The sequence below is a fragment of the Electrophorus electricus genome, chromosome 4 (genome assembly GCF_013358815.1).
Source record: "Electrophorus electricus isolate fEleEle1 chromosome 4, fEleEle1.pri, whole genome shotgun sequence".
Lineage (NCBI taxonomy): Eukaryota > Metazoa > Chordata > Actinopteri > Gymnotiformes > Gymnotidae > Electrophorus > Electrophorus electricus.
In genome coordinates, this window is record NC_049538.1 from 25625796 (window position 1) to 25641847 (window position 16052).

At 38.6% G+C, this 16052-nt stretch overlaps 1 protein-coding gene across 6 annotated transcripts in view; it reads right to left on the bottom strand.

Moving 5' to 3' along the window:
* tspan4a (tetraspanin 4a) overlaps positions 1-16052 on the bottom strand; it is a 64262-nt gene that overhangs the window by 16700 nt on the left and 31510 nt on the right. For all 6 annotated transcript variants that reach the window (XR_003409930.2, XR_003409929.2, XM_026999561.2 and 3 more), the window contains one exon: positions 4668-4859. Coding sequence is in view for 4 of the 6 variants with exons in the window: in XM_026999561.2 (XP_026855362.1) it covers positions 4668-4859 (192 nt within the window). In the remaining 2 variants the exon portion in view is untranslated. The remainder of the gene's footprint in view (positions 1-4667; positions 4860-16052) is intronic.

Here is a 16052-nt window from a genome sequence, read left to right on the forward strand (position 1 = left end):
AAGAATTACATTAGAGTATATATTTCACCTTCTGAATGAATGGATCAAAAATAATGACACTGACCATGGAAAAAAATGCATAGGGGTTTGAATAGATGGTGCCAGAGCAATGACTAGATGACACAGCTGTGTTTATGAATTAAAGAAGTTTCTCCAAATATGGACACACTGCAGCATTCATTGCAAGGCACTGACAGTCAAGAAAATACCAGAGGAATTAAAATTTGTCCTAGACTCTGGTAAATTTGTATAAAGGCTTAAGCAATATATTCATATGTGGTCAGTGAGCCTTGTGATGAAATGGCCAGTGAACATATGCAACTTTTGCTACACACTGAAGTGAGATGGTTGTCAAGGCAACACATGCTCACAAAGTTCTTTTAACTGCACTCTAGAGGTATACATGTGTTTGCATGACTAACAATCTTCCTTGGCTAGTCTGTTTGAGGAATCAGTATGACTGGGAAAACTAGCCTTTCTGGCTGATATTTTCTCACTTTTGAATGAATTTAAAAACTTAAAATTGACGTCATAGGAACGCTTGAGGATCTGATCTGTGCTGAACAAGAGAAAGTGCTTGAGTTATTGTCTGATGACACCCTGATATCAGGCTAATCAGGTGCACACCTCTCATTGAAATGGTAAGGGCTTTTATAAGGGCTTTCAATATAACAAAAATATTGTATAGCATTGTTGGTTTTCTCTTTCTATTTCACTATTTCTGTGAAAGCCTAATAAACTTGGTCTTGAAACACTGACATATGCTGCTACAAGAGACAAGTCTTTCTGGCATGGGCTCTTAGATGAAGTGTATTGCACATCTCATGCTACCTCAAGGGAACTACAGTCATAAATGTAAGTGCTGTCCAAAATGAAAGGAATGTCATAACTGGCATTACAAATGGTACCACAAGTTTGATATATTTTCAGCATTTTACTTTTCATTGTTTATTCTGCAGAGAAAATCAAGCCGACATTCCACGTTAGTGTGAAAGAAAAAGCATTTTCCACTAATTTAATGGCAACAACACAAATTTCTATGACAGTGAACACAGATTTTGTTTCTCATTGATTGGTTATGGATATAGACTATTATGAAAGCGTGCCCACGCTAGGACAATATTGATTGTGGCAAATGGTTTTCCCACAGAACAATTCAGGTGGCAACCAGTTCTTTATTTACATTGGTCTTTTCATTACACTAATAAACAATTCAAGTCAACTAGAGTGCGACCTCCCTCATCTCTCCAGTAATGCTGCAGTAAAAGACAAATAAATGAAATTACCCTCAGTGAGATAACAGCATACTGTTTTGTGGCTTCCTTTTAAGAATTCACAATGTGGTCCATTGTATGATGACAAAATTGTCCGCGGCAAAGTGGAAATAAACTGGCATGATAAGATGAGAACGCATCAGACCAGTATTAGTCATTCTCTGAAAGCTTAGGTTAAGACCTTTTGTTTAGGTTAAGTCTTAATGCTCCAGTTTTGCTGAAATCCCACTTCAGTGTCAAATCAACGGCATAGTAGGCTAAATGATGAGCAGGAACAAAGCCTATCTAAAGTGTATCTACTGACTATGTTTCCTTCTCTTTGAGTAAACCATCAGTGGCTCATTGGGTGCAAGGACATTTTATGTATGTACAGATTGTCAAAATCAATGCACCTCATGACCACCACCCTCCAGTGCTTCTGCGATATCCTGTGTTCAGGCACTGGGGCTACCTTGCTGGAGCACTCTAAGGCATACTCAAACCACAGATGTTCTGTTTTCCCGCTGTTGCCTGGACTGAATCACTGATGAGGGGCTGAACTCTGCCCTGCCACATCACTGGCTGCAGGTGGTGTCATTTCAAGACTGGTGGAGTGCTGGCTTTTGGGCTGAGTAAAATTCAATGAGGTGAGTGGCAGCTGGGTGCCTCAGCGCAGGTCATTATCTTCAAAAGCCATAGTGCTGTGAAAAAGTATTTGCCTGTCTGACCTTCTGGATTTTTCTCGCTGAACATGTCAAGCTCTTTTCATGTGTTGCAGCAAGACACATTGAGTCTGCAAAAAATTATATATATTTGTTGGTTGCAGTAACATGTATTGTATCTGGGTCTATTCCATGTCAGTAAAGTAATTAAACACCCAATCATCATGTGTGAAAAATAAAAAGCATGATTCAGTCCAACTACCTGTTGGATTTCAGAAAGACAACCAATGAGGTATGATATGGCAAGGGGAGAGGCAGTATGCCTTTCATTGTTCAGCTATCCTGCTGAAGATAAGGTTATGGATCTGATCACATTGTATAAAGTAATAAAAATACAGATTATCCGACAGCAGGATTTTGTCTCATAGCACCATATTTTGTAATAATAAATTCTGATTGGAATTTTTAATACTTAACACAGTCTGTTCAGACTGGTTCAACTCTGACAGCACTGCCACCTTAGCTCTGCTTACCTTTTCATTATGATTCAGTAGGCTTGGGTGTAAATAAATATTTAATTACAGTTGCAAAAAGAGATAAAAACATATCTGCGTTGACAGATTGATGTCACGTCACCTAGTATCTGACTCACTGTAAACAGATCCTTTGAAACCTAGATGGCAGCTAGGCCCAAGGTCTCTCATAAAAGAGGTCTTTTGGCAATCTGTTAATCAAAATGACCCACTGCTTTACAGGCTGAAATGACAGAGCTAATGCTAACGAGCCACACTTCCTCACTCCTTCATCTGAAGGCCGCCACCTAGGAGCAGTAATTGGAATGGATTCTCTTGCCAGTGCTTTGCTACCTAATTAGAGTTGGCTCAGTGTATATGTTTTTCACTTTGTCAAAAAATGATTATGGAACGAAATAAATGTGTGTTTGCACTCATCTTTGCTCTAGTTGAGAGGTATTATTGGTGTGGTTGGTCTTTTAAAACAGCCCCACCAGATTTAGGCACCACAGGAGTCTATCCCTTTCCTTCAATCCCCCATCCTCTATCCAAATGTTCCTCCAAAGCTCCTACCTTATCCTGCCTTTCTATGTGTTGCTCATGCAAGTGTAAATAATAAACAGGCAGGGAGGACTCCCTCCTTGTAGACAAGCTTCCTGATTTTTTAATACGGTGATTGAAAATTTCTGATTGCAGTTTATGATTACAGTGCCCAAAGATGTTTTTCTCAGATCATCTATTTTAGTAAAAGACAGATCAGTCAAAGATTAGATTATATTTAATAAAAAAAGGCTAAGCAACTATTTATCCTTAAATATCCCGGAATGCCCATTTTCTAGATTTCTACCATCCCATGTAAGGTAACCAAACCTGGCACACACCTCCTCTCTGGTGTGAATTTTTTTTTAATGTTGGCTGTAGCTGCCTTACACTCCAAGACATTTAGTAGAGAATTTTAAGGGCTCAAAAATAACATGTAATGATGCAGACGCCCGACTGGCTACAACATCACAAAGTATCACAAAAATATTCTACATAGAATATTGCACAAAAATGCATTCAGAAAACCCCTGGTGATATTAAAGTCTGGCGTGGGATATTATTGAATATTACTTTGGCTTGTTGCATTGTTCTGTATGTTTGTAAAAAAGCAATTTGTTACCAAATTTTCATCATCTTTGACTACCCCCTAGACACTAAACCATGATGCGCCCTAGTTTTGAAGTCCAAACAAAAACAGATCGCTATTATATCCAGCTCCTATTCCTTTTTATTAAATGGTAGAATATAGGTCATTTATTATAGAAAATGATCAGTCACCAATCAATTTCATAACATCACTTTTATACCTATCTGACTTACATTTGACTCCATACATGAAAATATATTTTAAGCTTTTCATATTTATAAGATATGCAAAAAGGAAAAGGTGCTACATCAGTCATTTTTATTTATGTTTCATGCTTATTTATATTCAGATGCATTCATAAAAACTGTGTATGCAAGGATGCACTTCTTATTTTTGCATCTTTTTGTATGGACCATTTTTTTGGAACCAGTCTGGGACTCATGGACAGTCACAGTGTGATGACTTTCCTCTGTGAGAGATTTTCCCAGTAGCTTAGGGAGAATTTTTAAGACTCCTTAAGACTCTTGTGTGCCACGAAGGGTAGCGTGAAGCTTTGTCAAACTCAACGACAGCATTCGTTTGAGTGTCTGTCATGCTGTGGTGTCAAAAGATACGTCTTCACGGACGTTTCACTTGACTAGTGCTTGATAGAGTTTACTACTTATATTTCACACTTTTATTTATTTTTTTATTTTTGTCATGCCTCCTCAGCACATTGACAACACACTGTGTGAACCAAACATTTTTTTTAGGTAGCACAGCCTACTGAGATTTTTGTGGTTTTTAAAATAATGATATATCCTGATACTGTACCACTGTGTACTGACAACTCCATTTCTGACTCTGGTATCCTTCATTCATATATAACAACTGTTCGTTTACATAATTTACTTGGTATTTATATTTTTGTGGTGTGCCTATTTTGGCTCCTGGTTTGAAAAAAAGCTATTTATTTTGCTTATAATCTATTACAAAAGTGTCATTTGTGTAGGAGGACATAAATCCTCACAGTGGACAGAATTCTAACAGATGTCTGTTTTCACTGGAAAGGAAATTGGTATTGTTGACTAGCTAAGCTTTCACAAATTATAGCCTATTGATTTGTACTTACACTTAGAAGTAGAGGACGGCTCTCTTTGACTGCTCCCACACAACCAAGACAACCAATCACCATGATGATGGTTCCCACAGCAATGAGGACATTGGCAGCCGAGAGAGAGGGTAAGGAGGATGAGAGAGTGGCGAAGTTTCCCTGGGTAACCGACAGCCACACCCCCACTCCTAGTATTCCACATCCCCCCAACTGTGTGAGAGATAGAAAGAGGCAGAGAGAGAGAAAATATATATATAACATATATAACAGTGAAATTCCTATTGCTACAATTACGAGAGCAAGAAAGTTTGTGAATGATTTTGAATTGCCTGGATTTTTGAAAGAACAGCTCAGAAAATAATGAGAAAATTTTTTGAAAATATGACCTTCTTCTATGTCATTATAAATCAATAAAAGTAACAAATAATTTATACAGTTTTCATTGACCCACTGGTTTAATAGGTTAACTAATCAAAGCTACTGATGGTATGTACGCCTCTAGTTAAAGGATCTTTTTCAGAAAGGAAAACAAGAGTTATGTGATTCAACAAGCTCAAGTGGTAGTTTGAAGTGAAAAAACTAAATAGATTAAAATAGAATTTCTAAAAACAGTCAGGCAGAGTTTGAAAATGAAGGAAATTCAGCACCATTGTCACTGTGCCTAGGAGTTGGTCTGCTACAAAGAGCAGTACACATGCACGCTATAGAACTTCCAAACAAGACTCTCTAGGGTGACATCTAAGGAGCTACAGGTCTCCCATGCACTAAAGGCATGTTCATGAGACCATAAGGGAGGATACTGTGAATAACGCAGTCCTTCTCTCCAATAAAGGATTGCTAGCCATCTTCAGTTTGCTGAAGTCCTTATCATTATTAGAGCAATTCTTGGTTCCATAAATTGAACTTTATGGTTAATGTACACAGAATTATATGTAAAAAACACTGTACCCAAAACACTGCATTTCCCCAACCATTAAAATCTCAAAATCTGAAGTATGATAGAGGGAATATAACAGTGACTGCTTTGCTGAACAGAGGAAATTCGGTATTTTATTTGAAGTCCTCACTTCAATCACAGGGCAAAGAAACAAGGCATCCCAAAATCATGCATAAAATGAAACTGTTTCATATGGAAAGATATGCCAAAATACTGCATTGAAGAACAACTCATCATACAGAAACATGTAATTGAAGTTATTGCCAGCTACCAAAAAAAAGGTAGCACTAAATACAAGAGGTACAAAATTTGAAGGTAAGGTTGCTGGATCTCAGTAACAAGGTTTACTTTGACTGCTACTGTACAACTGTTCTCCCTTACCCCCCCCCCCCCCCCCCCAACACACACACACAACATTTGATCATTTTTAAAAATTGAAACATTAAAATAAGATAAATTCTGCATACAGTAGCCTAAAAAGTCTTCTAACATTCTGTGAATCGTTCCTCTGTTAGTGGTAAAAATGTGTACAATACAGATTCTTTTCAACCCCCTCCCCCATCCCTCACACAAAGGGATTGTCTTCTCTCCCTCTCTCTCTCCCTCTAATGCTGCCTCTACCAGTGAAGAGGATAAAATCAGTAGCGATGCTCTTGCAGAGCAGAGCATGTGTCTGAATTCCTGCTCCAGCATTCTGTGCATTTGGAGTGTGTGTTATCTCTGCAAAAGCCATATTCCACAGCCAGCTAGCCTTTGTCCTCTGATTCATTCTTTCCACATGCCTAATACTCATAAACTAAAAGATGTTATTAGATAGATTAGAGCTCACAGAAGAATATAAAGGATGTTCCTCTTCAAACATTTTACCATACCCTGGGGTTAGTCTTTTCAACACAGCAACATACACCTCTGCTTATAAAGTGTTCTGCTTATAAAGTAGTTCTTCTTCAACCAGAAACATAGAAGATAAAAACGTACGTATGATTTCAAACAGAGGGTCTTTTATGTTTAAATCCTAATTTATGTTAATCCCTGCCAGAGGGTTTTGCCATGAGGAAGACCTGGCGTATCTACTTGTCTTCTTCTTATTAATTTCTCATTATAACAATGGCATACCCACTCCTCTGCATTATGTGGAATCTGTCAGCAGGCTTTGGGAGAAAGGTTCAGGTTCTCCCGCTTCTGTTTTGGCTTGACCACATCCTTTGTCACCCTCCTGCTAACCTCCAACACTTGCCTTACACCTGCCTCGCTACCACGGACCTCTTACATTATGCCAAGATGCAGAGAAACTATAAAGGCTATCTGAATTGCATTTTTACTTTGTGAAGTTCTCCATGTCTTACAGTTTGCTTGTTTAGCCTCTCTCTGTTGCCTTGTTGACCTGTGTGAGCAGGACCCCACACTGGCCTGCGGCTCATCTCATTTATTTATGTTTCCAAGCAGTTACCTTGAGACTAGGCTCCTTTATTACAGCTGAGATGTGCTCATCTTACATAGAGATGAGCAGGGCCAGGGACAGAGAATATGATACTGGAATACTATAATTGCAATCGTTGCACAATGCAATAGTTTTCTACACTAGTGTTTCACCGTTGTACTCATACTGTTTGTCTATATAGAATTATGTATGCCTGGTAATAGCTAAAATTGTAAGGTACTATTTATAATAAATTATCATAGTGTCTCCTACAATTGCATGATTGTCAAAAAACATCTAAGATGAAGAGTGTGAGGCCTTTATGAGATCTACTGGTAAAGTTACTAACCTACTTGACCTGCTTTCACAAACCTTGGCATATAAAAGGTTAAAATACTACTTAGAGACTGAGGCTACATTCAAAGACTGAGTGGGCTGCATTCCATGGTGCTTTTTTTTGCTGTTAATGGGTTACAGTATCATGGTCTCTTTGAGTTTTGCTTTGTTTGGTCTTACCACAGTTACTGTTGCTCTGAGCTGGTAATGAAAACTCAGGCAATGTAAAGATGGCTCTGGGCTCTGCTACTGATGTCATTTACAGTGTCTCATAAATAAGAGATGGGTGAGAGTTTCACTCTGGATCGGGCTGCTGGGAGAATCTATCAGCAGTGTGTAGATAGGTTCCAAATTAACAGGGATCTAATGCTCTCTCCGAGCACCTTTTAGGGACCAGACCAGCTCTCGTGCAACATCACTAAACACTGCAATAATGTAGACAGCATGCACGTACACATGCATACACACACACACACACACACACACACACACACACACACACACACTTATTTACTGTGTCCTCTGAGTGGCATCTCCTGCTATGCTGGCAAAATGTACTACACTTTTATTAAAATGGATTTTCATGTAGTCTATGTAAACCCTACAAATAAACTGCCGATTCAGGAGACATAGGTGAAGACATAGGAGATGATGCAAAACACAGAAAACTATGAGATCTATTGTTGAGAATATGAAAGAAAGGGTAAGTACTGAAAAAGCAGATATACAGGAAGGAGACAGTGAGAAAAATAAGTAGGAATGAGAGAGAGAAAGGGAGAGAAAGACAGAGAAAGGGAGGGAGGGATTAAAATCAATAATGTTTTAATGATCATGGAGTTCACCTTTCTTTTTCCATCTCTCTCAGCAGTACAGAAAAAAAACACAACTACCAACACACACAAGCCACAAAAGTATATTGTAAGCCACAAATTATATACTGTAAACAAGGGAAAATGCACAGCCCATATATAGCCCATACTGTAAGTCAGATGGTCAGATGCTGTGGGAAGATGTTTTATATTAAATCTGCAAGAGAGCTCACCCGTGTGCCCACATTCACTCGCCTGCTTATATTCATATGCAGAAGCTCACTGAATACATGTTTTATAGAGGTAATGTAAGTATAGGAGAAGACTCAGACTTGTTGCCCTATTTAAGGCAGTAATACTCATCACAGTGGTGGTTTACTAGTCATGTATTTACTGATACATTTTCCACTGATGATTGCCTAAAGCTTGGAGTTATCATGTCTGTTCTGTTGTGGCAGTGTTTCATCTGCATGAAATGTCAAGGCCAGTCACTTTCGATGAGATGCGACCAAGATGCAGTGAGAATGACAAAACATCACTCTTTAAGGGAAAGCTAGGAAACATGACACTTCTGTTCATCCCATGGAATCCACATGAAGTAGTTTATGGGTTGCACACAAACAAAACCCAAACCTGAGGTGAGATGTGGAGGGAGAGAGAGAACAGGTGAGATGTGAAAAGAGAGAGAGACAGACATATTATCTGTCCAAATTTCCTCATTTTGTGTTATTAAGACTGAGAATGCACTGAGGGGTGTGAGTAGTTTCATCAATAAAATGTTAAGATTCCTTAAGGCCCTTTTCCTTGATGCATTAAATTTAATCTCAGTAAATCCTTAATAAAATTAGTTCCAACTTATTGGATGACAAGAGTTTTCCTCTAGCCATGCGTTGTGTATGAATGCAGATGCTATTTATGTCTGTACAACTACAGGTATATCAAAATATCCTTATGTAATTGTTAGACCAGTTATTTCTACACACACCACGCAGTGCTCCACTCTCATTGTACTCTTTCATGTACATGGACAAAGACAGCCAATATACCTACCATCCTACTTTTTTGGCTTTCTCTTCTCACCATCTCCTCCTCTCCTCTCAACACCATTCCCATCCCTTAATAATCTGGTGTCGGCACTACTTTCCCCTGGTGAGGAATCTGCCTGTGTAAACAGCTCATTCTGTGCAGTTCCTTCTGGCCCGTGCAGACCAGCTGGAGCATTAGGGAGAGAGTAGGAAGGGGATTAGCCCAATGGGGCTGGACCTCGGTCTACTGTAAGACGACAGAGGGAGTGGAGTGAGAGAGTGTGAGGGGGGAACAGACATGCAGAAATTATACTAGAGACATCATGCTGAATAATTTATCTACTCAGGAATCTTCCATATGATAGCAGTGGATACAGTACAAAGGCTTTCAAAGGGTTTCCTGGATTTAGCACTGAACAGATCAAAGTAGATGAGCTGAATAAGACAGCAAAGCATGGCTCTTCTACTGGAGACAGGGCCAGTCTGTTGTGAACCACAAGACCAGATACAGCCACCTGGCATATGTTGCTTAAAATGAAGCACATGCAATGAAGCCATATGGCTAGCCTTGTTCCGCAACACTGAAATATAGTTTTCTGTTTGAGGAAATGATTGCTGGAAACAGGATCTCACTGTTGCTCTATATATAGTAATTCAGAATAAAATAGTAATTCATGCATATATTACATAAATTATTAAAAGGAGGATTTTTATGATAATATAACAACATTTTTAATATAGCACAATAATTATATGTTTTCACTGCATAATCATTCATATAAATGCATATAAAGAACCAGGAGAACTCTATAAGTGTAACTTTACATTATACTGATCATATCAACTACAGTGATAGAGAAATACAGAGTAAAAAAATCTGATGAACGTTGAATAATCACCAAATGTAATGACAAATATTAATTACAAAAATACAAACTCAAATTTCTCAATCTGTTAAAGGTTTTTGCTAATTGTATTTGCAGTTGAGGAAATTTCTGTCTTTGCAATCATAGCTGCAACCAGATTTTAAAACAACCCAGAATCATTGAAGGAAGGTCTTACAAAGAATAATTTGACCAAGTTCTCAATCCAAGGTCAATGACCAAAATATAAATAAATAACAGCTCTAAATTGTTTATTTCAACCCACTCATTATGTTTGTGCCAACTAATGCTCATGTGTTGACATCAGCGTAGTGAAATGAATTCTTAATTCTTGTAAATAATGCATTTAGCACCACAACCATCAGCACCATTTAACCATTTAGCAAAACATCAATTTTAAAAAAAGGTATAAACATCTACATGAACAAATAGCCATTTGTCTTACAATTGGTGTTATTAAAGAATTATCAAAGTGATTTAACAGGTGCTGTATTCCTGTGAATTAATCTTTTAATACCATAATCATATAATCACAGCCTTCTTAACTGTACAGCTAAATTTGCATAACTAACTACACTGATTTACACCCCTACAAATATTTGGCTGATCAGAATGGAACTTGGTTAATTAACTACTAATTTCTAAACTTTTTTTGCACAATCTGAGTTACGTATTCAGTAAGAGGAGACTGAAGAATGAAGTATATTTGTAACGGTGAGCGCTAAGGAGGGGCAAATCCAGATTCGTAGTAGTTGGAGTAGTCCAGGGTCATAGAGCCAATATGGAGATTACGGGGATACATTATAAACAAACAAACACTCGAAGGCAAGCAAGGGAAGCAGGCTATAACATAGGCTAGGAAACACGAAGGCTAGGATAACAAAACAGGAAAACACAAACAAAGGCTTTGAACCACAAACGGGCTTTCATACATCCACCAAACACACTGAACAGCAAAACCACAGACAGGGTTTAAATACATAAACTTAACAAGGTAGAAACGAGGGATGGAGAAAACAAAACTACGGCATGGAACTAAGGTACACAAGACAGGGAAAATACGGAACACGGAAGGTGGGAGGAACAAACCGTGACAGTATTCTTATGTGAAGTATACTGCTGTGTATGACAGCAATCTACAAATATCTGGAATGTTCAATCACATTCTTATCATGCCAAAGTAGCTGCAACGATAACACGGGGGTACAGTAATAACACTGTGAATTAAGAAAAAAGAGAAGAACATTAACGGACAGAACTTTTTCATTGTCCAGGTTTAAGGAATTAAAGATGAGAGTAAATTAGAAAGCAGAAATAGCCCTTGTTCTCCATGACCTTCCCTCGGGCTAGTCCTCTCCCACTAAAGCTCCGCCCTTGCACCGCACCCTCTTGTCCCATGTGGTGTTGACTACATCATCACTGCCTACATATGTGGGGCTTCTATCTGTTCCTATCTGTCTGTAAAATCTATGACAGTTTACTTGCAATGCCAAACCATACCTCTAGCCGCTTGCTTTCCCTGTGTTCAGTGCTCTGGTAGTTTTCAATTTCTTTCCCTTGTTAGCTCATTTCCTGGTTTATGATAATGGCTTTGCCTGTGATTAACTTGTCTGCTGGTTTGTTGAACCTTTCTGCATGCTCTGCCCCTGACTCTGGCAGAGTCACATCCAGCCACCTCTGGCTGCTGGTTCCTGTTATTACAAAATGCAATTACTAGCACAACACCAAATTCATGCATGCCAAATCTATTTATTTACTTATTTATTTATGCATCTACTGCCTTTGAACCAATATTTGGAACAAATAAAATAAATGTTGAGAAATTCAAATATGTAAACACACTTGCAGTTTTTGCTACATGTTCACCACACTGAAAATGTGTTTAAATATTTAATTACACCACATTGACTGCATGCATTATTCTGTAAGTAGGAATATCTAGGAATGCGTGTTACTGAGCAAGCTCAGTTTTCTATTGCTGCAGTGACACTACACTAAAGTACACTGAAAATCATGGCTGACACCAGACAAACAAATAGCGCTTTCTAAATACTCCAGTGTCTTCCACAGGCATGGTGAATTACTGTGCACAAGTCCTGAGTGACAGTGCTGTGTATGCCACGTAGTGCAATGCTGAGCTGCAGTAGGGAAGAGGTTGTTAGCTGGTGCTTGCTAAGAGACAGCTCTGATGAATGAGCACTGCGGGCCACTTATGATCTTCTCAAGGTGCTCTATGATTCAGCCGATCTGGCTCTATTCATAGCCTCTCCTCCCTCTCTCTCTCTCTCTCAGGCCTCCTGTCGCTCACACACCTGTTCCACCAACACCCCCTACCCCCCACCATTGTCAGGTAGTTTTGCTAGCATTCCACTCGCACAGCAGTGGCGCTTTTGCCCATTCTCCTGCCTTCCATTTGGACACTGCAGAGCTCCGTGTCATCATTAGCGCCCTGCTAACTCATTTATGCGACCACAAGACGTGTCTGTGTTCCTGATTCAGGTCACCTCTGACTTTCTCTCCCTCTCCCACTCTGTAGCTCTCTGTCTTTCCTCCTCTAATCTCTCTTCGGCTATTTGGATGAACGGAGGCTCACAAACTGCTCAGAAGGCCGAGAGCTACTAAACAGCCACATTGAAGGCCACGTGTGGAGCTAACTTTTGCCTCTTCCTGTAGCCACCATGCCCCTGGACCAACCCTCCAAGCAGAAAGACAGAGCCTGTCAGGCATTTCTCCTTTTTTGCCTTTTGCCTTTCACCTCCTCCTCCCTTGCTATATTTCACTCTCCCTATTACTTTCTTCATTGGCACGGCTCTGGTCAATCCCCCTTGTAATATCCCAGCTGGCATCAATGGGACGATGGGACATGTATAGTAGTTAATAAAGTCTCCTTTTTTTCATCTGTGGAAGAAAGCGTGTCTCTCATGAGCCAGAGAGAAAATGAGAGAGAAAGGGAGAGGGAAGGAGTAGGGGGAGGAGAGAGGGCCACAATTACTCATTTCCCAGTGCCCATCAGTAGACAGCTAATATGCTTCTGTTCTCTCTTTCATAGCCACATGCAAGTCTCCCAGGCAATCTCACACTACACAGAGGCAATAGTGCCCTTTCATTACCTATAAATAAGAACAGCTGTTACCACACAGTGTCATTTAGAAACCTAATGCAAACAGTAATATTATTCACTTAAAACACTTAAGTTGCCTGCTAGGTACTGTGCAAGCCAAATACAGGACTAACATTCAGGTTTGCAATTAATCAGTCTGTCAATAACAGTGTGCAGTCATTTATATTATCATTTACATCAGTGCAAAATTAAAGCAAATATACATCGTACTTCACCTATATTAAAATAAATCATACTTTAAAAGCATATTTATCTCCCAATTTCTCAGCAAGCAGCATTGCCCATTGTCCTTGAGTTGATTTTTCTCACTGAAATGCTATTTTTAATCAACACTGATCCTGCTTTTGGGAAGAGAGACAAGAGGCTCCAGTGTCGTGTGGATCCCTGAGGAGCAGAGCCCATACTGCTCAGCGTGCCAGCTGTACCGCGTCAGCCTCCTGTCAGAATGACATACGTGGGCTCCTACTCCAGGGCGACCACTGGCAGCTCTCAATCAGCTTGTTTTGCTCAGCTGAAGGCTTAGCAAGATTATGAGAGTACTGAGCTCTTGTCAATGGGCAGAGTCTACCATGCAATGCTAACGCAAAACACATGGGGGGGGGGGGTCTATTTCAGATCTTAGAAATCAGAAGCACACGTAACCTGAGCATGCAAGTAGCTATGTGCTGGCTGAATCTGAGGTGTCAGGCAGTTGTGGTTCAGTGGTTTAGGTGTGCAGGGGTCAGACTGACAGCTGTGTATGCAACTGTGCCACATTCACTTGTTTATAGGTTCTAGGTTTTGCACCTTGGCCCAGGTGTGTTGTGACAAAGTCTGTTATAACAGAGTTTCTTTTAAATAAACAACTGAGAATGTTCAGATAAACCTAAGCAGACGGGGTCCTTAAAACTTGAAATGTTATCAAATGAATTGCACTTAGTATGAGAAAGTGCAAAACAGAAGGCTGAAACTTCAGGTGTCATGGACAATTCTTGAGCTCAGAAACTCTCAGATATTACTCTCAGGCATTATGTAACTAGTGTCAAATCAGCAGTATTCGCTAATATTAAAAAGACAAAAATCTTATTTCATGTACCTAAAAAATTATTTTACCTTGGAAAAAAAAATAACTGCAGTGAAATAACTAATGCATTGCCCAATGGTAACAAATACAGTGCCTAACACACAATCTTCAGAACACCATTCAAGTGTGGCAGGGTTTCAAGGTCAGGCCAGTGGTTGTATAGGTAAGCCTATTCAGCACTAGCTTTTCAATGCAGTGCTCTTCTACATTTTAGAAGCACGTCCAGCTTTTTTCCACAGGCAGTAGTTTATTTCATAGCATTTTTAGTAGAGCTTCATAGCCTTCTTTTACAGCCATGATTTTTAGCTGAGCTTTGATATGAGCTGAAGGATGTTGCTCTTAAAAGCCTATAAAAGTTTTATAGAATCATGTAATTGTTTTATGCATGTTACTGAAATTAGTTTTTTCAGCAAGTTCTATGTGACTCTGCCAAACATTGCTTCAGATTTTGGGGCAAAGTGTTTATCCTGGTTTTTACTGTAGGCTGTTGCATTTCTTTGTCTTATTATTAGCACACACTGTAAAAGCTTTGTGCATATCATTGAATTCCAGGAGATACAATATCACCTAAATCTCCTTCTTGAGGAATATTGATCGGTTTTTTCCTGCAAGTCACAATTGTGAACAAAAATATGATCCAAGCACTCACATGGAATTTGGAACTGGCTCCCCAGTGTACAACACATGCTGTTGTTTACACCTAATGTACACAAATGTACAACTAATTATAAAGTTCACCTAAATTGGAAATGAACAACCGTAACACACTGAATTCCTTTTGTTAAGTGGATCGAATCTGATACACCTCAGAAATAAATCTATCCTTTAATAGCCATCAATGTAAAAAAAAAAAAACAGAACAGAAATCTTAACATCTCAGTGTTTAGAGAATCCCCTATAAAGCTAACACATCTTAGTACAGAGAATTAGGTGGTCATCAAGTTTAGATGTGAAATTATAAGTACCAGATACCATTTCATATCAGTATACATCAGTGTAAGTTAAATTAGACATCCTTCTGGACCTCTGGGTGTTTGGTGATAAGCTTACATTGTGCAAATAGTGCTGAGGAAGCACCAGTTTACCTGTAAGAATCCAAATCTGAACTATTATCCAAGAAAATGAAGAAATCACATATAAACCAATGTCACTTCTGTGCTATGAAAAAATTCCAGTATATATGTACACGGTCTAAAAATGAAAAAGCAATATTATTTATTTATATGCCTATATATATATATATATATATATATATATATATATATATATATATATATATATATATATATATATATATATATATATACAGAATAATATGGTGGCAAGCCACAGTGAAATATCTCTGGTTGAATTATGTATTAAGTCAAGGTCTGATAGCAATTAAATTACTAAAAGTCTTTTAAAATGTCATATTGCTCCTCACAAAGAGCCTCAGGCTTATAAGGCAGCACAACAGACAGGATACTTTTGAGTAATAGTTACTTACTCCTGATTTGAAACTATCAACACAGGCCTACCTGATATTCAAACTAATGGTAAACTAATATGGATGTGCTCACAGTAATTCCTTTTAAAGCTATTACAGTTAACATCTGGTGCCCTATTAGTACTGAAAAATGACTATAAAGTCTTTAGTCTATACATGTAAATGTAAGTCTATAATCTTATATCAGACAAAACACTAAATATTACATATTACAAAGCACATGCATCAGTCTTGCATAAAATGAATTTAAAGCATTTTGAACTCAAAGCCACTGACAGGTGTTCATCCCTGACAACTGTTCTGATAGAAGAAAAGATTCATG